Genomic DNA, 25,263 nt, shown 5'->3' with positions numbered 1-25,263 from the left:
TTTATATTTAAACGCTGCGAAAGCGGGGGTTTGGGGCGGTAGCCCCTCAACTATGCCTCCTAATCCCTGTACGTTTTAAGGTTCGACCTTGTAACTCAGCCTCTTTAACTCTTTAGAAAACGTAGTTTTTTTCAAATAATCTTACGTAAAATGATCGGTATAAAATTTAAGGAATTGAGTAAGAAATTCCAGAACCCCTAGAGAGATGCCAAGTTTCCATGTTACGACAAGAAGGTTCTAGTTTCTTTAGAATTTTATACATCTTATTATGAAGGGCTTTGGCTAAATCCTATTGTGTATGCCTTTGAGATGTCTAGTTTTGGTAATTATAATATAGTTCTTATGTCTATTGTACTAAACAAAATTTTGGTATATATTTCAGTATATATTTTCAATATATTTTTGTATATAATTATTATATACCAGTTATATATTTTGGTATATAATAAATACCAATTAAATTAATAAATGAAATTAATCAAATTAAATTAACAAATTAAAATTTAGGAAGAGGATCAAATGTATTTTCAGTACTCTAGGAGGGTACTCTTTCTTTCAGTACTCTTTCTTTTTTTTTATTTTTTTTTTTATTTTTTTTAATGCGAGAAAAAGATGATAGTGTTAGCAAAATGAACGGACCTCTTAGAGGTTTTGCGAGTTCAGGTTGCAAGAATAGGTTTGAAAATTAACGTCAAGAACACTAAATTGCTCAGAATAGGAATAAGCGACGGTGAAGAAGTAATGTTGGTTAACGAGGAGATTGATAAATTGGACACCTTCACTTAGGTAGTATTTCAATTAGGTAATATTATTAGTAAAGACGGTGGGTGCAATGAAGATGTTGAAAGTAGAATAGCTAAGTCCCAGGGTGTTTCTTCATATTTGAAGAAATTTTGGAAGAATAAGAAGATAAGTCTGTGAACCAGGACTAGAATATTGGAAGCTACAGTGATGACAGTGGTCAAGTATGGTTCTGAAGGGTGGGTGCTCCGAAAACCGGAATATGGCTTGGAATAGATCGGGATGGAGGGGGAGCATGCGGAGCTATGTTGGCCTCAGGTGGTTTTTGGCTGCTTTGAGTTGTTTGTAGTAGTAGTGAAGTTTCAACTAGAATTAAAAAACATTATTTACATAGATTGTAAACAGTTATCTAGATAGATCTTAAGCTAAGATTTTCCGAAAAAAAGGCTGCCCTTTTAAGACGTTGATATGCTTAGAAAAATATTATATAGACCCTTTTTTTAAGTAAGTATATCTCAGCTGGGCTTTTTCGTTGCGTTTCTACTTAGAGCAATGCTCTCTAAGAAAAAAAAATTCAAAGACAGGTGATGGCATTGTAAATCATCCAAGGGTCTTGGGAATAAAATCTGAATGTTATGGTGTCCATTAGGGTAGTTTCTTTAATTTTTATTACAAACATTTTGTCTTTTCAATATTTGGAACGTCTTAATGTCTTTCCAATCCTAGATCCTTAAAGCTATGTTTTCGATTTAACACAGTCGTTTTTAGCTAGGAGACACTGTTGCAAAGAGTTATAAATTAAAAAGAAATCATTCTTCCTGAAATTTTTTTTTTTTGAAAAACTTTTATCTAATACTTGACTATGAAATGTTAGACACAAAACCGCTAATATCATATTTGTTCAAATTAAGCAATAGGCCCGTTCTTTTGCATTAAGATCTCACTTCTTTCTGCAAAGATTTCCGTTCTTTCAACTCATCTTTGTTCTAAGATCTTACAGCTCACTGATGTTAGCAAAGCAAAAAGTGTGAAGGACGCCATCTTTCTGCCATATAGAACAATGTTGAGGGAACTTTGATGATATACTCATCATTGTTCTCAGACTGCTGATCAGAGCAGAATGAGGAAAGACGTTTGCAAAAGAACGCCATAAGATGTAAGATCTTAGCACATAGATGAGTGAAAGAACGGCCCTAGTGTATATCGTTAAATATTTAATTTAGTTTTGAATTTATTGAGCACAGTTGCTGTGCGCAAAAAAAAACTGTTTTGGGTGAACTCTTTTTTTTGTAACTATGTTCATGGCATAATCAATATCACTCCAATTTCAAATACTCTATCCTTATAGTGTGAACATCCTGATGCCTTTTAGAGTCTGGCCCTAAATTCTTACCGCTGAGTTTTCGTGCCAAAATGTTCGTTTGGGTTCTCTATCTGGTTTTCTCTATTTCAAATTCATTTATTTCAAAAACAAGACATAGCTCTCGTGGGCAAAGCCCAAATATGATGTCTCTTAGTCATAATTAACAAAATAAAGTTGTCTGATAAAACTTCGTCAGGATAAATAAACTAAAGAATAAAAACACTTGAGATTGAGAATAAAATTATCTGATAAAACTTCGTCAGGATAAAATAAACTAAACAATAAAAACACTAGAGATCATTGTAATATTTCACAAAGCTTTTACTATAGCGCATGGTGTTACAGTGGTCAGGGAAAAACCTTTACACAAAAATATATTTCTCATTTAGCTGGCTGCGTTTTAACAAGTGGGGTGAACCGATTTAATAGAAATAGTTCTGCAGCTGTGTGAACTGAAACGCCGTTTTATGGGTCCATCTGAACTTGCCTTGGCTCTATTCAAAAACTGGAATTTACTTTTCCACTTGTATATATGATGATACCTTGTGGGAATCTCTCTGAAACAAATGTGACAGACATCTTTTACACCTACTGATGAATTCTTTCAAATTTTGTCTAAGTTAATTTATTTAACTGTAATTTTATCTTGTCTTTAATTTTTAGGCCCGATGGAAAGAAAAAGGCGTATGTTCGTTTGGCACCTGATTATGATGCATTGGATGTAGCCAACAAAATTGGAATTATATAAATTTTCGATTTTTTATATGGCTTGCTATTGTTCTTAATAAACGGAATTATGGCGAGTATAACTAAATTTTAGTTTCTATTGTATTCTTTTTTCTTTTTTTTTTTCTCAAATAACTTATATGATAGTGGCGACTTTTTCTTTCATGAGTTTCGGTTTTCAAAACCGGTCTTAAATATTACAGTTGGAAGTAATTACTATGTTAATAGGATACTTTTGACGATTGATAAGTTTCTTTTCAAAAGTAGAAACAATAAGTTTTTAAGGATGTAGAAGCTAACCATCGAAAGCAGAACATCGTCGCTGATACACTTAAAGGTCGTATCTGACATTTTCAGACCCTCGAGGCAATTGCCAAAAACAGTTTGCTAAGCTATTCTCAAAGGGAGAATTGGCTAAGTTGTTCTCAAAGGGAGAATGCTTGTTCAAGTAGACTTCGATTTACCGGATCTGCATTATCCTTCTGACTCCGAGAACAGCTTACCAAAGGTTTTTGTAAATTAGCAAAACAGTTTGCTGAGCTGTTCAAAAGGTTGATTAGCAGTGCAATGTATTTTTAGTCAATATCTGACCTTCCTCATCTGTATTACTCTGCGGATTATCCCTTCGAGCTATTACTTTAAAAAGTGGCTTGGGTAAAAGAGAAAAGCCAAAGGTTTTTTACCTGTGTGAAATATGTATGTATGCTTGCTCCAGTTAACTAAGTGACCCTGATTGCGATCAAATATGGTTGTTGGTCTTTCAGGTACCCAAAAAGGACTGGACCTCAATTTTTCCGAAATTCCTTCTTCATAAATTAGGGGATCCTTGAACACAAAAGGAAACTGCACCTCAATTTTTCTGAAATTTTTACTTCATAAATTGGGAGATTCTTGAACCCAGAGGAAACTGCACCTCAATTTTTCTGAAATTCCTTCTTCATAAATTGGGAGATTATTGAATACCAACGGCAATTCTTTCAACTCTTTATTGCACTGGAATATAAATGTGACAAATTAAGCAAATGAGTTAATCAGGAGTCATACGCTTAAAACAATAAAGTAATCACTAGTAGATTTCATCTGTTGAGAAGCAGATACGGCATAGAGTGAAATGATGTAATTTCCAATTAAATAATAAACTGTTGAGAAGAAGGCCATCTGATTTCAGTCGGTAATATAGCATAGTATGCAGCAAGGGCGGATCCAGGATTTTTTTTTTCGGGGGGGGGGTTACTAATTTTTGACTCAGTTTTCGACTAATTTTACTGAATTTTACCTAGGTTTTACTAATTTTCGACTCGGTCAAAAATTTGGGGGGGGGGGGGGGTCAAAACGGGTTCCCCCCCCCCCTGGATACGGCCTTGGTATGCAGTCTAGTTTGTAAGGGTGATAATATCAATTTATTGTGACTAACTTTAGATCTTTGTCTAATGTCTCTTGTATCAAGGCTAGAGGAAGGGCTTGGGTTTAAGGAGGGAGTCTTGGTTGCTAGTAAATCAGGAGTATTATTATATTTGATACGATTATGACTATTAACATGTTAAAAATATACCTGATTGCCTTAGGTCTGAAGGTTCAGAAGCTGTCTTCTAATATTACATAAGTCATTATCTTTGCCAATTCTATTTAATGGTTTTGAGCAAAGGTATTGCCGATTTGGAGTCAGGAAGGCTAAGGATATTTTCAGCTTCTATGCAATGATTTATTAGGACATCTAGGGATACGTGAATGGCAGACGAATTAGAATATCCCATTGGAAGGAGAGAATAAAGGTTAAGGTCCAGGGATGACGTGCTCCAGCTCTCACCCTGGATAGATCTATCTGAATAGATTTTTCTATGATTAGGGTACAGTTTTGTAATTGGTCCTGCCAAATAGTCTGGATCTTATAATTGCAAATCAGGTTTTTATTTATCGGAATAAATTCAGCTTGACAAATTGGTGGGCTCATTTCCCAAGGTGGGGATTCAGCAAAGGGATATGCATAAAAGAAAGGTTGACTCAATTCGGGACCTCAAGTTGAAACTGATTCCAAGATGAATAAGTATTGGGGCGAACTGACTTTAGTGCAAAAGTATGTTTGTATAGAACATGCTTGTTACCATATGCCTAGATTCTAAAGAAATATCTTTCACTTAGGGACAACCGATCCAGATAATAGTTTTAATTTGGACAGCGGAGCGTGCTTATGCAGTCCCAAAGCTATTCGAATAGCAAAATTGTGTAAGGATTCAAGGGTCTTAAACGTGGACGGGGGATCCAGGGAGAAAATTTGGATCCCATATTCTAGTTTAGAACGAATATACAATTTGTAGAAATCCAAGATAAGTTTACAGTGACATCCCCATTTACCTCCAGCAAATCTCTTTAAAATGCTAAGTCTCTGAGTGATTATAGATTTCAAAGAATGAATATGTTCATGCCATAACATTTCGGCTGTGTTGCCACCCTTTGTAAAATTTTTACTAAATTTAGTAAAAGCGTACCTGAGTTGGTAATTTTAGAAAATCGATGTCAAATTTAGTAAAAATTTTGACAGTTCAGCATTTTTTTTTTTTTTTAATATACCAGAAATTAATTTTGTGCCTGTCTGATTTGTTTTCTGATTTAATATTGTTTTATTCCATGGCTTCAGTTTCAGTCCCTCCCAACTATTACTCACCATTAGTATATTGCGTGAAGCTTTGAAAACCTGAAGTGTCGATACAACCAACAAATTTCGTTTTTATTGAGGGATTCATTTCTGCAGTCAGCTATTTTTAACGACAGTTTTGAATACAATAATAGATATGTTCGGTGCACAAGTGTACATGACCAGTTTTTGCTTGAAGGTGCTGAAAAACTGGACAGAATAGAATATACAGCACCCACTGGTGTGGTAAGTCCGCACGGGGGAGAAAAAACTGACCCATGAAGGGTCTTGTGTTTTTTTCTAATGGGTGGACAGAAACTTCAAAATATTGAGTCCTCCAAAAGCTTTTTAACTAGTTTTTCCTAATGGTTGTTTCCTCCCAATGTTGCTAAGACACACACTTATTTAACTGTTCAGGAGGAGTTTAAGGATTTTGTGGACACTGAAGAACATTTCAGACTTTTTTTGTTTCTGATCGTTTCTTGGAGCACTTGCAAAGCTAACTACCTTGTTGAATACCGGATGTGGATGAATGTTCGTCCGGGCATACAACTGGATGTCAAATTGTTGACCACTTTTCCATTCAAGCGTGGCACGGTTACCGGAAAATAGTTGCCACATTTGCTTCTTTGTCCCTGTTCGCATTACGCGTCTGGATATGCCTATGTCATTTCATCTAGGAGGTTGGAATTTTTTTTTCGTATTCATGGAAACTACCGGAAGGGACGTGTCTTTCGTTTTTTTTTTTTTTTTTTTTATCCTGTATTCGAATATTTGCATATGTTTGCTAAAGTTGATTTGTGATTCGTTCTAACAATTAATTTCGAGAAGATAATCATTTTAATAAATAAAGTTCCTGTAAGGATGGTAATCTCTAGGTAGTAAAATAGATAGTTTTATGTTGGAAGTTCCTCATAAAAAAAAGTGTCCAGCTCAAAACAATGCTAGAATCACCGGAAGTTTTGGCTTGATGGCAGTTTCTTGCTTGTCGGGTACTGAAAACCACCAATAGCAGTAAACTGCAGTCTACTCAGACAGTAAATTACTGTATAATATATGGTGCTGCACAACGCAACAGAAGAATTGATGCGTTTGAGGTTCTTGAGCGCTTCTTTGGTGCCAGGACAACATCCCGTAAGGAGATAGCAAGAAAAAGCCGTCAAGTACAGTAAAGGCTTACTAGGTGGGGTGTCGCTCGCAATCTGTTTCTGGTAGAATCTTTTCTTCCAACAAAATACTGCAGGAGAGCTAAGACAACTGTTGCCCTTTTGAATTCATTTATCGCACGCGCAAACGGACAACTGTTGTCCGACTCGGTCAACTCTGCTATAAGTGATTTGAACAAACAAGATAGTTATTTACAGACTGGTGAAAATTCGCAGCAGGTTGTTGTTCCTCCGACTGTCGTGACCGATCCCCATCGGACGGAAATAGTCTAGTAACAGACTTATGAAGCAATTATAAAAAAGAGACCCTTCAAGGTGGAGTTTGGCTTTTGTACTGCGCAAGCGCGCTCCTACCCTCAACCAATCAGAACTAGCTCCACGTTTTTTAGGGTAAAGAAGTATTCCGCCTCCTGTAACTCCAACGAATCGATGTTGTCAGCCTATGCAGCAACATCTATTGTTTTAATAACAAAATTTGAGTGAAAAGCAACAATAGTAGATTTATTTCAAGGGAAACTAAAGAAAGAGGAAAAGAGAACAAAAAAGAAAATAGATTGTGAAACTCCTATCGATTATCCTCCTATAGTAAAAATCGAAGCTTGATGGTGGGATTTAGTAAAACGTATACGATTTAGTATTTTTTTTTTCTCATCTCGGAGTTAGTAAATTCTTTCAGGCCGGCGTGGCAACACTGCATTCCGGAATCTATCCTTAGACCAAGTAGCTTCACTGAATTGCAATATCGGATTTCACTTGAGAGAATTTTTAGTGGATTGGGGGGGGGGGATCTCTTCTACAGTTAGTAAATATGATGGCTTTGGTTTTAATGATTAAAATTGGGAAGCCAAAGGCTGGGGAGAATCTCTCAACTAATATTATACCCTGTTCGGCAAGGCTTTTAGGATGATCAATATCCTTTCCAGACTTCCAGATCATCTGCAGAAAGAGGACTGAACAGAAGAGGACTCAAGATTGCTTCTTGTGGAAGACCTGTGATAATGGGACTAGTCTTGCCTTTAGTCTCATTGAATTGAACATAGAAACTTCTATCAGTTAAAAAGGGCTTCATGAAACTTACGAAGAGTAAAGAAAGTCAAGGGTAATTAAAATCTTCAGTAGTTTATTGTGGATAACATTGCCATAGGTATCTGAGCAATCAAACAGGACAGCCATTGTGAAATTTCTGCTTTTAAGTGAGTTACAAACCTCAATTTCAAAGCGGGTGATGTTGTATACACTCCTATGTTCTTTTCGGAAGCCTGTATGTTCATTTGGAAAGAGATTACTGATTTCAGCAAACCATTCAATTCTTAATAGAATAAGCTTTTCCAGGATTTTATTGAGAGCAGGTAGAACAGAAATAGGTTGATAAGACTTGGAGTCACTAGATGGGTAGAGGGTTCTAAAGCTGGAAATACATAGGTCATCCAAGCATCTGGAAACCTTAGGCTAGTCCAAATAAGATTATAGAGTCTTAAGAGGGCAGTATGTACAACCTCTGGGGACTCAAAGATCCACTTAATATAAATACCATCATGTCCTGGGGAAGACTCGATATTACGAGAATTAAATGCTGCATTGAATTCATTTTGGAAAAAAAGGTTTCATAAGGGCACTCTTGTGCAAAGACGTATGAGGCAAAGTACAAAATGGAGGTTGGGTGGCATGAAAACCTGAGCGGTCATTTTTATTGACGTCAGTGAAAATCTTTGCTTTCTTTTTACCAGAGACAATTGGAGAACCGTCCTGGATGATATCATAATTATGATTGTCATTAGGCTGCTTTCCAACATTGAGTTGACTAATAAGCTATAAGGAAACATTTTTCCAGGCCTTCCCAAGTACGATATGAAAAATATTAAAATAAAACGCTCAGATTTAGAAACTATTTTTTAATATTTCATTATCTACCTCAATTTGGAAAGTATTGGATTGCGAAAGACCCATTCACAGTGAGATTTTACTAATACCGGGATTTAGTTAGCGCTCATTTCGGCAATCACTCGAAACTAAACCTGTTCACAATCGAGATTTAGCTGGAGTCCAGAACAGGATCAAGCCAAAAGTGAACTTAAATCGATGTCATAGTCGTTAGGGCCGAGCCAATCGGAATTTTCATAAAGCTTTTCTGATTGGCTAATGCACGAACCTTATCCAGATAAAAAAAAAAAAACTGTAAACAAAACTACAAATTTAATCATAAAACAGTTATTATATTATTCTTGTGCTGCTCATGACTAAAACAACAGTGAATAGACGGTATATAGAACAGTCTAGTCTGGTCCAATAATCAAAATAAAAAGGGCACCATTGGACTCAGCATAGCCGAAAACCTCTACTAAGAGAATTACAGTCCTCCATCTTGAGCAACAAGAAAAATCACTTTCATATAGGATACAGTTATGCGTCTCCATTTTCATTATTTTTTTTTTTCGTCACCGCTAGGAAAAACTTTTTTTTTATTTTTTTTTCATTATTTTTTTTTCGTCACCGCTAGGAATAGCCGTTAAGGAACTGCTTTTTGCTGAATATGAGTTTTGAATGATTGATTGATTTATTTATTTAATGTTTGTTTTGTTGATATGATGGTCCCGGAGGAAGTACAATATATGATATTATTTTGTATTTATTGTTTAGTGTGGTGGTATCAGTGGTGTCGGTGGCCAAGTTTTCTTTTTGTTTAAAGGAATTTGTTTTCTCTACTTCCGCCACGGACAAGCTTCGCTTTTTAGGGGAAGTAGCAACAAGTTTTGTTGATATTTTTTTTTCAATAAATCCTTCTCTCTCTCAGGAGATTTTTCGCTACTGTTCGTTATATATATATTTCTGTTGTGGGGATTATACCCGGACTGGTCTAAATTAAAGTTTACACTAGACAACCCGATTGAGAGAGTTTACTGGAGGACTAAACAAAACTCAGACTACACTTTTTTAATAATGTTGGCTCAAGCCCAAAGGACCTCTTATATACAGATAAAGGATGACGTTATTTCTTTGCTAGGTAACGTAAAGCGAATAAAAGATTATGCTTTTGAAGTAGAAAAAGCGAACAGATCTTAGTTTGTAACAGAGTTTTGTCAACTAGGATTCATGGGGAAAATGTTTTAGGGTTTGCATTTGACTTACGTGATACAATATTTCACAATGACAGACCAGTAGAATGGCTGATTGATCACTCTTCAAAACCAGCTTCTGCCGAGTTGACGAGAGAAAGTGCAGAGCTGTAAAGAAGAATGCATGGCTGAGATATAAGTCGTCCTTATTCCAACACATGGCATCAGTCTCCTTGCTGAAAAAGAAGGTACAAAATAATCCTTCTTTGCTCCTTTACTATTGAAAGTGTTGATTTGGGTGTTAATTTCTTGTGGGGAGTTCCCCTCAGGAAGGAGATATTATTAATTTTAAACTAAACACCCTTCTGATTAATTATATAGCGCAACCATGGAAGTGTCATCTTCATTTAAAATTAGTGTTCATCTTTCTGTGACTAGTAATGATTATTACAAAAACGATATTTTATGATTTTTCTAATATATTTCTTTTACGATTGTCTAATTAAAAAAAATTATATATGAATTCTTTTGAATTTTTTCTAAAATGAGTCAGTCTTCTTTTTTTGTTTGTGAAAACGCCTCAAAAACTGGCACTTGTTACCAAATTGTTTTTGCAATTCCTCGAAATTCTGAAAAGTAAACTTTTCTCTATTCAAAAATGTTGGGTGATCAATAATTATGCAATCAGAATGGCATTCGTTTTTTTTACCTTATTTCAAAATTTACGCTTCGAGCTTTACGCATTATTAACTACCAGGAAGGTGGCCTTATGATGATGTGGTTATGCTTCTTTATTTTTTTTATGGTTTTTAGTTATTTTCAGTTATATATGATGTTTATGATTTTTAGTTATGTACAATTTTAATGATTTCTAGTTATTTCTAGTTATATATGATTTCAATGATTTTTAGTTATTGGTCGGTTTGACAAGTTAAGAGTCGCAAAAAGAGATGTGCCTTAAAAATTGAAGAAGTTAACAAGTTCACGGCCGTGTAAATGCAAAAGAGGTTAACTGATATTTTCCAAAATGTTCAGGAGAAGCAAAAAACTGTTGTCAAAGGTTTAAAATGCGGTATGATCGTGACTGTTCAAGAGACGTGCATTTAACGCTTTTCGTCTGCAAAACTGGTCGAAATTTGGTTATACCGCATTTCGAGTGGGTTTTAAATTAAAATATTTTGAGAAAGAAAGAGGATACGCGTATTCTGATTAAATTGATTGAGTGTGCTTGATTTTAATAGGATTGATATATAACTCTTTTTTGGCCGTTGTGCCACTTAACACCTTTTGTATTTCCACATCCGTTCAGTCTTTCAATTCATTATGAGAGCAAAATTAGTTAATAGTTAGTAAAGCCTCTTTCGAACTGAGGTAGCCGCTTAAATACTTCTGGCATTGTTGAGTCCTCGTCAAAACTGTCAACGATGTCAGTTAATCTATGAATGCATACTAGGCTGCACTATTTATATTTTAAAGGAGTTTTGTTTACTTTTTAAATTTTTGTGACAACGTTGCTTAATTTGAAGAAGAATTGATTTACTGTAATTTTTTTGAGAAAATGAACATGAATATTGTAAGAAAATTTTCTCAAGCTGCTACTGCTGGAGAACATTCAGGTAAATAATTATACTGGAGCTCTGACTAATTGGGATGAAGGTGTTAACCATCTTCTGTTTTCTGTGTCTTAGAAGTTTGCCTACTAGACAGGTCTATAGCCTATTGGAATTTTGACAAATAACATTATACCTTAATTTTCATTTTCTTTTTTTCTATGGCTTAGTTCTGAAAATGCAATCCCTGTTATTTGAGTAAAATTCTAAGATGCATCAATGTTTTAAATTTAGGAAATGTGTTAGCAAATCTTTGAAACCTCATAAATTGGGATTGAGCAAAGTTGTAGCCTATAGGCCTAGCTGAAAATGTTTTTTTGGTAAAATTCTATGGTAAATTTTTTGCAGTTCATATTATTGCCTTATGAATAAAGTAAACATACCTCTTGATGCCTTTTTTATGCTCTTTCCACATATAATCATCATTTTTGTCAGAAATGAATTTTACCCCCACCCCTATATATACCAATTCAGGGTATATATTAGCACATAAAGGGGAGAGGGTGGGTAAGTAGGTGCAATTTTTGGTAAATTTTAACCAAATCATATTATTCACTTGCAAATAAAGTGAATATACCACTTGATGCCTTTTTTATGCTCTTTATGAATATAATAATCTTTTTGGTCAGAAATGAATTTTAGCCCCACCCCTATATGTACCAATTCAGGGTATATATTTGGGTATTTGTTTAGCCTTGTGACACCTGATAAGGAGACATGTTAAGAAAACAATTCTTACTTTAAAATATTTATAATGATCCTAGTTCTTATATTATCCAATGGGAGAACCTTTATCATCAAGTCTTTCCTCTAAAAATCATCAAAAGAGAAAAAGTTTTCAAATATCACCACATTGAAAATTCAATGCTTAAGTCTTTTTAAATTGCCGCTTTAAATTGCCACCTAATAAGTTCTTTTATAGATAACATTCATGCCGGTCTTTTTAATATTTTTTTTTTTTAAAGAGCAGTGGCAAAGGGCGAATAGCAGTGGAGTAAATACAAAATATTAATAGCAGTGGTGAAAATCAAAATGTTGTATTTTCGGCGAAAAACCGAAAATACAAAATATGCACAGCATTGAAAAGAAATGAAATAATATAAAAAAAATTATATAAAAAATCCGTTGATTTTGAATTGAAGTTATCAGGTTAGGTAATAAAAGATGCACGGAATTTCTATAATTTCAATTTACCACTACTTTTTCTTTAAACACGTTTTTTGACACACCTGCTAAACGCTATCTATAAAACAACTTATTTGGCAGCAGTTTACAGCTGCAATTTCAAAAGACTTAAGCATAGAATTTTCAATGTTGTGATATTTGGAAACTTTCTCTTTTGAGGATTTTTAGAGGAAAGACTTGATGATAAAGGTTCTCCCATTAGATAATATAAGAACTAGGATCATTATACATATTTTAAAGTAAGAATTATTTTCTTAACATGTCTCCTTATCAGGTGTCACAAGGCTAAACAAATACCTATATTTGCACATTAGGGAGAGGGGGGAAGTTTAATCTTACCTCTCATTTACATCAAAAATAAAATTTACCCTGCCCCCCTGATGTGCAAATATATACACTGAATTAGTATAAATAGGGGTGGGGGTAAAATTCATTTCCAATCAAAATGTTTATTATATTTGTAAAGAGCATAAAAAAATGCATTAAGTGGTATATTCCCTTCATTTATAAGTAAATAATATGATTTGGTATATATTTACCAAATTTTATTTCTGATGTAAATGGGAGGTAAGTTTAAGCTTTACCCCCAACCCCCTAATGTGCAAATATACACCCTGAATTAGTATATAGGGGTGAGGGTAAAATCCATTTCTGACAAAATGATTATTATATTTAGAAAGAACATAAAACAAGGCATTGAGTAGTATATTCACTTTATTCATAAGTCAATAATATGATTTTGTAAATATTTACCATGAATTTTACCCCCACCCTTATATATACAAATTCAAGGTATATATTTGCAAATTAGGGGGGGGGGATAAATTTTAAACTTACCTCTTGTTTACATCAGAAATAAAATTTACCAATAATTTTTTTGCAGTTCATATTATCAACTTACAAATAAAGTAAACATACCACTCAATGCCTTTTTTTATGCTCTTTCCAAATATAATAATCATTTTTGTCAGAAATGAGTTTTATCCCCACCCCTATATATACCAATTCAGGGTGTAAATTTGCAAATTAGAGGGGGGGGGGGTAAAGTTTAAACTTGCCTCTCGTTTACATCAGAAATAAAATTTATGCCCACCCCCCTACTTTGCAAATATATAGGCTACCCTGAATTGGTATATATAGGGGTGGGGATAAAGTTCATTTTCTGACAAAAATGATTATTATATTTGGAAAGAGCAAAAAAAGGCATTGAATCATATGTTTACTTTCATGGGCACCCATAAGCTGAATTCAAGGGGGGGGGGCAAACCTCATCTAATTGGGTACTTTTAATGCTATATAATAGAAATCTCAGGACAAAAAAATAAGGCAACTTCATTCAGCCAGGGGGGCAGGCGCCCCCGGCCCCCCCCCCCCACTCATAGGTGCCCATGTTTACTTTATTTGTAAGTCAATAATATGAACTGTCAAAAAATTATCAGTTATACTTTAGCTACTTTTGGGTATCTTGGAAAGGGGTTAGATTAGGAAAATGAAACTTTCAGGGATGGGTCTACAGGCTAAAGTATATTCCAGGAAGGTATTTTGAAGTACCTACCTCCACTCCTTCTCCCTCAAGAGGGTCCTGACCTTTAAAATCTGTGTGTTATAAAAGTGAAACCTCACAAATTAGATCTTCTTCTTAAATAAAGTACAACAAAATTATTTTCAGCTTCACAACTTTGCTCAGTCCCAATTTATAAGGTTTTAACTGGACCCCACACCATGCCAATGAGGGAAGACCAGCAGCACTGGGGCCAAAACAGTGCACTGGCAGTAAGATGTCAGTGGCCTGCTGTTGACTGCAAACATTAATGTTTTCATCAGTCTTTCTTAAATTACAGCTTAAATTTACAACAGATTCAAGCTTATTCATGAGTTCAAAACTTCACAAGTTGCTGGCTGGAAACTAGTCTTCTTTGTTATTCATCAAGAGAAGTAGAAATATGGTAGAACCAAAATGGCTGTGGTGTTTCAGAACCCTTGCATAATAGTTGAAGTATCTATTAGCTATGTATTCTTATCATAAATAATTATCAAAATAAGTAGTTTTTTTTCATTGAGCATTACTGCATACAAAACTTCAAATACCATATCACAAAATTTTTCAGTTATCTGGGTAGAAACTTTGTATATAAGTTTGAACTTAGAAGCTTAATTTTTTCATAATGCCCTTTGCCTATATCTGTTTTGTCTCCTTTAAAACAGTTGAAATGGGCAACTTTGATATTGATTGCTTGTTTACTCTTTTGGATTCCTAAAAAGCCTTCCTTGTATTAAAAACTGGTTTTTAATAGCAATTTAAAAATAAATACATTTTAAAGAGTTTCTTGGCTTCTTTAAAGAATATATGTCATGTAGGCTAAGACTGAACTGCTGCTTTTTTTATTGCTTTTGGCTGTTCTTTTGGATATTATTCATTTTTCTTTTGGGGATTCATTCCAAATTATAAACTCATAAATACCTAATATCAGCTAAATTATAAACTGTATCTAAAAGGAGTAAATTTATCAAATTGAAAAATACATGATGAAAACTTCACATGAGAACACTTCAATTACAATGAAACAAAAAACACTTAATGGTTTATTTGGTATGAAGAAAAATGGTGCCAGCTATTTTCTTAGGTAAAAAATGAAAAGCTCATTCATTTAAAATGTAATTAAATGAAATAATATGCAGACTGAAGTAGCTCCAGGGAGATGTTGAGATTTTCTTCCTAGTTTGTCACTTTTAATCCAAGCAAAATGTTAGGAGACTTGGTATCAGTTATTGAGTTTAAGCTTTGATTTCCAAATGCTCACAAAAATTACCAAATTTAAGTAAGTAAGTCACCTGTGGTCAAAATACTCAAAGACTCCTATTTGTTTTTAATACAAGCTAGATTTTCCGGTAATACAAGCTAGACTCACAGCTGGGCATACCCATATTGTAGTTGTATTAAGTTTGTAAATAAAAGAACCTGAACCTGATCCCCACCCAGGCTCAAAGTTTCTACTATGGTCATATCCATGGAAATCTCCAAAGAGTTTCTTTTTAAAATAGCTTTCAAGTGTAGTTAGGGGTATTTAGCCTTTTTGGCTTTTCTTCAAAGCTTTGAAAAAAGTGTTATAATATTCCAAATGTTACATTTGTTATATTTGTGCATATTTTTGGTAAGCTTTTGTGGGGTGATCGAATTTTTTAAACCACTGTAGATATGTAAGAAGGTTGTGACATCTAGTACCCTGAGGTCAAAAGACTGTCAAAGACTCCTCCTTTAACCTCCCAAATTGAAATCTTTTATTATGACCTGGCCTTTTAATGTAAATTGGGCACTGGACCAAAGGCACCATTGTCACTCAAGCAGAATGTTAGGTGGGGATGTCAATATTGCTTTCACCACACCAGTTTGTTTTAGTGTGAATCTGCCTGGTACTTATGAATGAATGTTCTCAAAGTAAACTTGTTTCATCAATAAGAAAAAAAAAAACAGGTTGGATGCACATGTCTCTTTCCCTTTGGACAATAAAAATATACAGTGCTGTACTTTTTGGCATCCCTGCTTTCAATAAAAAAAAAATCAAGGTACTATCACTTAAATATATTAGCTCCTTATGCCACCCTTTCTGGATACCATCTTGATAGGATACTGTCTCTGCTTTAAATAAATAAAAAAAAAATTATCTTATTGGCATCCCTGCTTTCAAAAAAAAAAACTTGAGGTATTATCATTTAAATATGATAACTCCCTATCATAGCCCCCCTCTGGATACCACCTTGATAGGATGCTTTCTCTGCTTTAAATTAAAAAAATTAACTTTTAGGCATCCCTGCTTTTAGTAAAAATTTTTTGAGATATTATCATTTAAATGTAATACCTCCCTACCCCCCCCTCTGGATACCACCTTGATAGGATACCATCTCAGCCTTACATTAAAAAATAATTTACTTAATAGTTAATTAGGTCACTATATGGTTCAAACAAACATGCAAAATAACATTAAACAGCTTACTGTTCCTTGAAAAAAAACTGAGGGTATGAGTAAAGGGGTACAAAGACAACAACAAAAATGTCAAAATTATTCAGATATACATCAAATTATTGGAAAACTGAGTCATAGGTTCACCATGGCATTCAATAAGATCCAAAGGATGTAATTAAAAGGGAGCACACACAAAAGCCAAATTAGGGCAGTAGTCTATGAGAAATTACAAAATCCCCAAGACATCAAACAAGTCTCAATGGGGGCCTGGGGTCTATAAAAATTTTTCAATGGTTTCCCAGGGAATTTGATATCATTTTCTTCCATCTCCACTTTAAATGAAAAAAATAATTATCTTTTTGGCATCCCTGCTTTCAATAAAAGAAAAATGAGGCATTATGTAAATAGTGACAAAGACCACACTGCCTTTCCATCATAAACAATAAGTAGAACAACAGGGAAATTTTTATACAAGACAGTGGAACGCAACTTTTAAATGAATATTACGACCATATATCCAAGGGCTGTCCTCAGCAAAACAAACAAAGAGAATAAAAAAACAATATAAAAGAAACTTACATTAAAATTTAATCATTAAATCTTAAAAGAGTTTTTTTTTAAATTTTTTAAAACAGCCCTAATATCATTCCTTCAAAGAAGTTCAACCAGGACTGGCACACCAAGCAAAGTGGACAGAGAACAATTCATTCAAATGGAATAAAAATACTTAAAGATAAGCTTTTAAAGCTAATCTTGCCTTTTTGGTAGCCAGCCTAGATGGTCTATTCGTAACTGGTTGAGTGGAATTGTTTACTGGTTTTTTAATATAATTAGTTAAATCATTTTTAATTAAGTTTGTGTATAGGGCATTCAGCGAATATTTCCTCAAAACTCTATTTAAAGAAATATTACTGTTTATTTTGTTTTTAATTTCAATTGCCTCTCAAACAACCTGTTTTATGCCTAAATGATTGCTAATAAGGCAAGTTTGTTCAAAAAGCATTTTATGACTAGGGTTATCATATCTGTGACTGCTTAAAGCAGAATCAAAGGAAATATTTGTACTATTAGAATTTAAAGCTTTAGTCATGTCATCTTTGTGTTGTTGTAGGCGTTTTTCTAAATTTTGATGGGTTCTACCAATATAAAAATGGCCACAGTCACAAGGTATTTGATAAACCCCTCTTTGGCGAGTAACTGGGGTTATATCTTTACCAGAGTTTAAGAAATTCATGATTTTAAAATTATTTGTAAATACGACATAAAAATTATTTTGTGTACAAACTTCTTTTAAACTTGTAGTGACTATTGGAAAATATGGAAGGTAAATTATATTTGAGGGCTTGATGGAAATTTCGCATTTTAAAATACCCTTAATTTTACAGAAGTGTCTATTTATATTAAAAAAAAAAAAAAACAAAAAAAAAAACAGTAAATAACTCCACTCAACCTGTTATGAAAAGACCATCTAGGCTGGCTGCCAAGAAGGCAAGATTAGCTTTAAAAGCTTGTCTGTAAGTATTTCTATTCCATTTTAATGAATTGTTCTCTGTCCACTTTGCTTGGTGTACCATTCCTGGTTGAACTTCCTTTAAGTAATGATATTAGGGCTGTTTAAAAAAAAAAAAAAAAAAAAACTCTTTTCAGTTTTAATGATCGAATTTTAATGTAAGTTTCTTTTATATTGTTTTTTTTTCTCTTCATTTGTTTTGCTGAGGACAGCCCTTGGATATAAGGTCGAAATATTCATTTAAAGTTGCATTCCACTGTCTTGCATAAAAATTTCCCTGTTGTTCTACTTATTGTTTATGGGGTATTACCATTAAAAAATGATAGCCCTCCCCCCTATAGGCAATAATTTAAAAATTTTATGAATAATATTTTTGGGGTAACTTCTGTTTCAATCTTTAATTCTCCAACCTTGTATATAACTTAGTCTATAGCTAAATTTTGTTTCAACAGAAGGTTTTTTTGGGGGGGGGGATTTTTCAGAAAGAAGATTTTCTTTAATCTATCAGGCGTTCAACAATTGAGTATTAAACATTAAGAAAAACTTATCTAAGAAAAGCAAATGAAAAGAAAATCTGCAAACTTACAATTCAGCTGTAGAAACAATCTGTCGGCTATCAATTTCAAAATGCAACTGAAGGCTGAAGCTGTATAGTAGTGAATGCATTCTATAATTCTATTCTACTTGAAAATAAAATTCTTGACTACAAATAGCAATTGGGAAACTGCATTCGAAATGATTTAAACTCATTTCATAAAGATGATACTTTTTTTATCCACATATGAAGAACTGTGTATATTGCAATATTTGAAATTGCGTAATGCATCTGTCTGGTTTTTATGCAAAGTAACAAAAGAGCCAAATTTAACAAACAAGGGAGTAATGAAGAATTATGGTATGCAAAGCAATATTTGGCAGGGAAAGTCACTGGTGATAAATTGCTAGGGGTGTCACCCTGATTGCATGATTTTCTGGGATTTGGGGAACCCAATTTTTTTTAAGGTGATGCATAGATTTGTGGGGAAATACCCCAAAATTTGGGGATAGTGCAAGCCCTGATTGATTTCTAATCAGGAAAATCAAAATACTAAACCACGCGAGAAAGAAAAGCTCCAACTCTGTGGTTGATACAATTAAGAATTGCTGCAAAATTAATTTAAAGTCGACCAAACGCCGCCGCCTCTGGCGGTGGTGGCGTGCCGGTGGCGTAGCGACACTCCGGCGGCGGTCGACTGGGCCTTTTGTTGGTGGCATTCCATCAATCTCCTGGCGCAGCACCAGGGTCTAGTTTTAATGATATGCCAATACATTTCCTAAATTTTGAAAGAAAAACATTGATATGGCTTAAAATTCCACTCAAATAACAGGAATTGCATTTTCAAAACTGAAGCCAGAGAAAAAGAAACTCATAATTAAAAATTAAGGTAAAATGTTGTTTTGTCAAAATTTCAATAGGCCATGTAGGCAAATTTCAATAGGCCATGTAGGCAAATTTCACCTGTCATGTAGGCAAATTCCAGGACCCTCTAGAGGGAGAAGGAGTGGAGGTAGGTACTTCAAAATAACTTCCTGGGACATACTTTAACCTGTAGACCCATCCCTGAAAGTTTGATTTTCCTGACCTAACTCCTTTCCAAGATAGCCAAAAGTAGCTAAAGTAGAATTTTACCTTCTTCTGCTTCATTTAAGTAGCAGATCTATTTTGCAAGCTTTTCTGTTTATAAAACATAGATTTTTAAAAGTCATCAAAGGTCAGTGGCCTCTAGAGAGAAAAGAAGTAGAGGCAGGTAGTTCAAATACCTTCCTGGGACATACTTTAGTCTGTAGATCCATCCCTGAAAGTTTAATTTTTCTAACCTAACTACTTTCCAAGATAACAAAAGATAGCTTCTGATACCAAAATACCCCTTTAATTATCTAATTGATATGGCTCAAAGCACAAATATTTGACTAATTTTTCTGCTTCAAGTCATAAAACAATTTATCAAAAGATCACTTCCTAGGTGGTAACTGGTTTGGGTCATATCTCTGTGGTATAATAGGTAATTAGACTTGACAAATGCCTAAACAGAAAATACAGTGTAATTATAAGCTCTTTAAGTGGCATCAGTTCAAACAAATTGGGGGGAGGGGCAATACTCCATCCCAATTTATGCCATGGAGTTTACTAGACAAGTTTTGTCTAGGAAAATTGGTAAATATTTTGCTGTGTATATTATTGACTTACAAATAAAGTGAACATACCACTAGATGCTACTTTTATGCTCTTTCTGAATATAATAATTGTTTTTCTTACAAATTGAATTTTAAGCCCTTACTATTTCATTGTAAATCCATTGACGGTGAATTGTAACATTGATTTGTCTAGATTAAGTTGAATAAAAAAAAGAAAATCCACCATGTTTTCTTATTATTCTGTTAGGCTGCTTAAAAACTGTTATGTCAAAAAATTTACCTATATGTAAAAAAATATCAAAGCCAACAGAAGAAACTGGCAGATAAAAAAATAGAGAAATTGTTATGAATTTGTTATTCAACTTTGTTGTGATAAATAAGTGCTTGTGGATTATTTAACTTTAAAAAATGGATTTACAATCAAATAGTAAGTTTAAAATCAGTGTTTCAAGCCTTTTTTATACTCAAAAACTAGAAATTTTTTCAAAAAGGGCTTAAAGTGGAATTTGCAAAGGAAGTGATTATTATATTCTTAAAGAGCATAAAAAAGGCATCAAGTGGTATGTTCACTTTATTTGTAAGTCAGTAATATAAGTATCAAATATTTACCAGGAAATCTATCCCCGCCCCAAGCTGATGGTCCTGTGTTTAAACATAAAAATATGTTGCTGGTATTTATAATTATAATACTCAGTCTATATTCCATTAAAAGAATCAAACTTTTGTCAGAGTTATGTGTAGAATACAGTATCAATTAGGTAATCAAAAGGTATTATGAAATTTCCCTCAGATCAGCCATTCTTCTGCAGTGTTGCCTATGTGCTTTTGTCATGTTAAAAAAAGAGTAAAGAAGGCAGCACTGGACTTTACAATCCCTACTGGTAGTGCTGAGCTCTTATTACCCCTCATCCAGTAATCCAATAGAAGTTAAAGCCAAGCTATTCTGTGCTTTTGTACACCCTTCCAGCTTCTTATATTTCTCCAGATACCCATTTAAAGCTAGGCTGAGCTTCCAGTGTCATGCCACTGACCCCCATTTCTAACCAAATAACTAGCAGTACCAGGGCCTCAACCCCCTGTCCTCACAGACAAATGGTTTCAAGTTTAGCATGCTAAGTACTTTGACCAAGTGGTTAGCAACCTTTTATCATATTAGGAAACAGTGTTGACTAAGAAATTTAATGGTGCATTTTTTTAAGCCTACATTAAGAGCCAAAAATATGTCTTGGCAAGGTGTTTTCAAGCTCTTGGTCTGGCTTGTTCCTTGTATCTAAGCTAAGGCTTCGACAATTTTGTAGAAGACAAACTTATACCTGGCTTAACCTTGAACAAGTTTCTTTTACTTTAATTTTTATGTTTATAATTTTGTTTAAGATTAAACATGATTTTAATTAATGATTCAGTTTGGGCATATAATTGCCATTAGGGTGGGAGGGGTGGGCTTTCTATTTTTTGATGGAACATTATTGCTGAAGTAAATTTTTCAAATTAAACTATAATGAAGAATAATAGATGAGCAATTACCTGAATTTGATCCTTGGTGAATCGCTTGGTATGTTTGAAAACAATTAATTTTCCAGATAGGCAAAACATAGAAAATTATAGGATTTGAAACAAATAAGTGTAAAATTTATTGTGCATGATTAATATTTCAAATACAAAATTGGACTTGTAAACAAGTGAATGTGGACAAGTAAAATTTTAAAATACAATTCTAGTAATTTATACTGGATTTTAAGCCACATAGGGAATTTTTCAAATTCATCAGAACATTATGAGTCAGGAGTTAGAAAATGTTTGGTATATATCTTTTTTTTTTATCTGATTTTTACCCTACAAGTAACCCTAATGACCCAAAATAGGATAACACTGCAATTTATGCTCTGTTATGAAATAAACAAAATTTTTTTTTTTTTTTTTTTAAAACACTATATAAATTTTTTGATTATTTTTTTTTTTTAACAAAAAACTACAAAAATTTTTAACAAAACTGAATAACTTCATTGGAGCTCTTTTTCACTAAAAATGAAATTCCAGTTTTTACTAATTTTCAAGAATTGTTTGGTTGTGTAAGTTTACGCTTAGCCAATTTAAACAATCAGGCTTTATTTTTACTGTTCTTGGCACTTAAGAGAAAATTTTCGTTAATTAGAATTTCAGAGGCACTTCCTGTTTAATTGAGTCTTATCCCTCCTTTCCCCATGCTCTTGCATGGACATAGACCTAGACTAAAGGCAATGGCTGCTATTTTTTGTGTATTGGTCTTTTTAATTAACTTTTGATGAGAAAAGACAAAAAAAAGAACAAAATGGTTTAGCTAGAATTAAATTTAATTAAACCAGAAGCACCAATGAAAATCCCATAAATAAAAATTCTCTAAATTTAATGAAGGAAGAATTTTGTGTATAGTTTAGAAAAAAATACATAAACTGTACTGCTACCCAGAAAAGAGCCAGAAAGATATGTCCAAGTGCCTAATACAACAATTTCTAGCTCTGCAGAAAGCCACTAACTGCAAGATGAATACAAGAGACTACTCGTTTTGTCATCACATAAGTAAAATGTCCACTACTTTAGAATTGGAAGTAATTCATCAATACTGGGGAAAGAAGAGCACAGTTGGAAAAAAGAGGGGACCCAAACTGTAGATTTTGTTCTTCAGTCCCAAAGACTTTACAGCATTTCATTCTTAGACAGTAGCATCGTGGGGGGGGGGAGGCAGTCCAATAATTTGGAAAAGACATTAAGTAGCTTTAAGACTATTGCTTGTTTTAAGTGTCAAATTTGTGCTTTACTTTGAGCAGATAATTTTTTTTAATTAATCCATCCTTGTTTTAACATAAGGAAAACAAGGAAAATAGAGGTCCATTACACTCCATAATATGTTCTACGTAAATATTTTTCCAAATATACTTCCTTTGAAACCTAATCATCAAGTAAAAATGTGAGCCTAGTTAATGGTGAAATGGAAAAATGTTCTATGTTTCCTGTTTCACCACATTTGCTCAGGTCAATTTCTCTGCTGATAATTAATGTGCTTTTACTTCCTAAAACCAATAAATAGCACAATACCCAGGCCTATCAGAATAGAGCTTGGTTCAATTATGAGACTGAGCATCCTTTTCTGGGCATAGGGTTTGGGGGAAGTAGAGGGGGGATATGTACTGCAGAATTAGTGGTGAACCTGGCCGAAAGAAGCCAAGTGTATATGGCATTTACCTTCCCCCATCCAAAAGCTTTTTTGCACTATACCTACTGTCATCAGCAGCAGCTCATTGGTGACAATTGGTGACAACAAATAAATTAAATAATGTTATTGATCAGAATCAGATTTCAGATCAATTTCCATCAGAAGAAAATTTCCAAAGAGAGGTATACCAAGAGGCAGATGCCCAAAGTTGGGTATGTTCGTGCGATTCAATTCCTGATTGTTTCATTGGGCTATTTCTTCAGCTCCTTGGAAATGGAGATGGATCCTTGTGCATTTTAATACCTATTAGTAAAAATAATCCCAAATACTACTGGCGTGTAGCATTTGACATAAGTCTGAGATTTTTCACCACTATGTTAAGCTTCAGTGTAATTGGCACCACCGTGTATGGAGGGCTATCAGATTGCGTGAGTGTAGGAAAAAATCAAGAGACAAAAACAATCTCTCCTTGCTTTATTTGTGGTTTGGAGAAAGCAAGCTACGGTAAAACAGAATTTAAGCACCACATCAACCAAGAACACAGCATTTGGCGATATGTTGATTGTATTAACATGATTTTGAACAAGAAATTGGAAGACGACAAATATTAAGGAATCATTCCTTTATTCGATATTGATCCCTTACTACAGGCGGATTTGAACCCGCAAACCTCCAATCACGAGGCACACTTTCATCCAATGTGCTGCAGTAAGGTATTCATTGATTTGATTTTTCCACAAATCTATGTATATACGGATAAATAGATATTGATAAACGTATTCTAATGGCAATCTTCGGCACTTTTCAATTAAATCGTTCTAATCAAACAGTTCGTGGTAACGAACTGTAAGTAAGGAGCGACCCGGCTCAATGGTAACCAAAACTCTAAAAAACGGAATTTTGGTACCAATAGATACATCAAAAGAATCAGATTTTAATTCTGATTTCAAAAATATAAGTTTCATCAAGTTTAATCTTACCCATCAGATAAGAATCAGATTTCAATGTTATTATAAGGAGCGACCCGGCTCAATGGTAACCGAAACTGCCTCTTGGTCTGATCAATTTCAACTAAATAAAAAAAACAAGTTTTTTAAACTGAAAGTAAGGAGCGACATTAAAACTTAAAACGAACAGAAATTATTCCGTATATGAAAGGGGCTGTCCCCTCCTCAACGCCTCGCTCTTTACGCTAAAGTTTTTTATTGTTTTAAAAAATAAAGTTGTGAGACAGAGTCAAACTTTAGCGTAAAGAGCGAGGCGTTGAGGAGGGGACAGCCCCTTTCATATACGGAATAATTTCTGTTCGTTTTAAGTTTTAATGTCGCTCCTTACTTTCAGTTTAAAAAACTTGTTTTTTTTATTTAATTTCTGATCGTTTTTTAGTTAATGCAGCTTTTATTTGCATAAAAATTTTACTTTTCTTTTGCTAAATGGATGTCTTTACAAATTAACTTACGTAACTAACTTCTATATTCGTATATTTTTCTTCTGGTAAAAAATATAAAGTTGCAGATTTTGGCAGATATGATCTTGAAATCCATGTTAGAAAGTTTTCTGATACGTTGAATTCTGACGGTACGATTTTTATTGAAATGCTTTCCCTTGCAGGGGATGTTTCCCCCATTTTTAAAATATCGGGCAAAATTTCTCAGGCCTGGAATTTTTGATAAGTAATACTTAAATTAATAAAACTTATATATTTAGTATGAGCATTATAAACATATTCTTTTGATACATTTATTGACATCAAAATTCCGTTTTTAAAAGTTTCGATTACTATTGAGCCGTATCGCTTGTTTTTTTTATTTTTTTTTTTATTACGTATATGTTATTACGTATATGAAGGGGTTCTCCCCTTAGTCAATACCACGTTCTTCACGTTAAAAGTAAAAAAAAAATTTATACACAAAACCATTAAACACAATGGAATTTTATTTATAATAGTTA

At 33.7% G+C, this 25,263-nt stretch overlaps 2 protein-coding genes across 2 annotated transcripts in view; both read left to right on the top strand.

Annotated features, from left to right (window-relative positions):
* The window catches only part of RpL23A (ribosomal protein L23A), a 36,542-nt gene extending 33,624 nt beyond the window's left edge, over positions 1–2,918 (top strand). The window contains exon 5 of the mRNA XM_089097754.1: positions 2,768–2,918. Coding sequence (XP_088953880.1) covers positions 2,768–2,852 — 85 coding nt within the window. The 3' untranslated portion in view covers positions 2,853–2,918. The remainder of the gene's footprint in view (positions 1–2,767) is intronic.
* An 8,223-nt stretch (positions 2,919–11,141) lies between these two features.
* LOC148945678 (cytochrome c oxidase subunit 6A2, mitochondrial-like) overlaps positions 11,142–25,263 on the top strand; it is a 51,919-nt gene continuing 37,797 nt past the window's right edge. The window contains exon 1 of the mRNA XM_089097731.1: positions 11,142–11,297. Coding sequence (XP_088953857.1) covers positions 11,240–11,297 — 58 coding nt within the window. The 5' untranslated portion in view covers positions 11,142–11,239. The remainder of the gene's footprint in view (positions 11,298–25,263) is intronic.

Source organism: Artemia sp. Qi Xiang Cuo, chromosome 12, assembly GCF_049724085.1.
Source record: "Artemia sp. Qi Xiang Cuo chromosome 12, ASM4972408v1, whole genome shotgun sequence".
NCBI classification, from domain to species: Eukaryota; Metazoa; Arthropoda; class Branchiopoda; order Anostraca; family Artemiidae; genus Artemia; species Artemia sp. Qi Xiang Cuo.
Note: the sequence above shows the minus strand (reverse complement) of the source record. Positions and strands in the feature narration are given on the sequence as shown.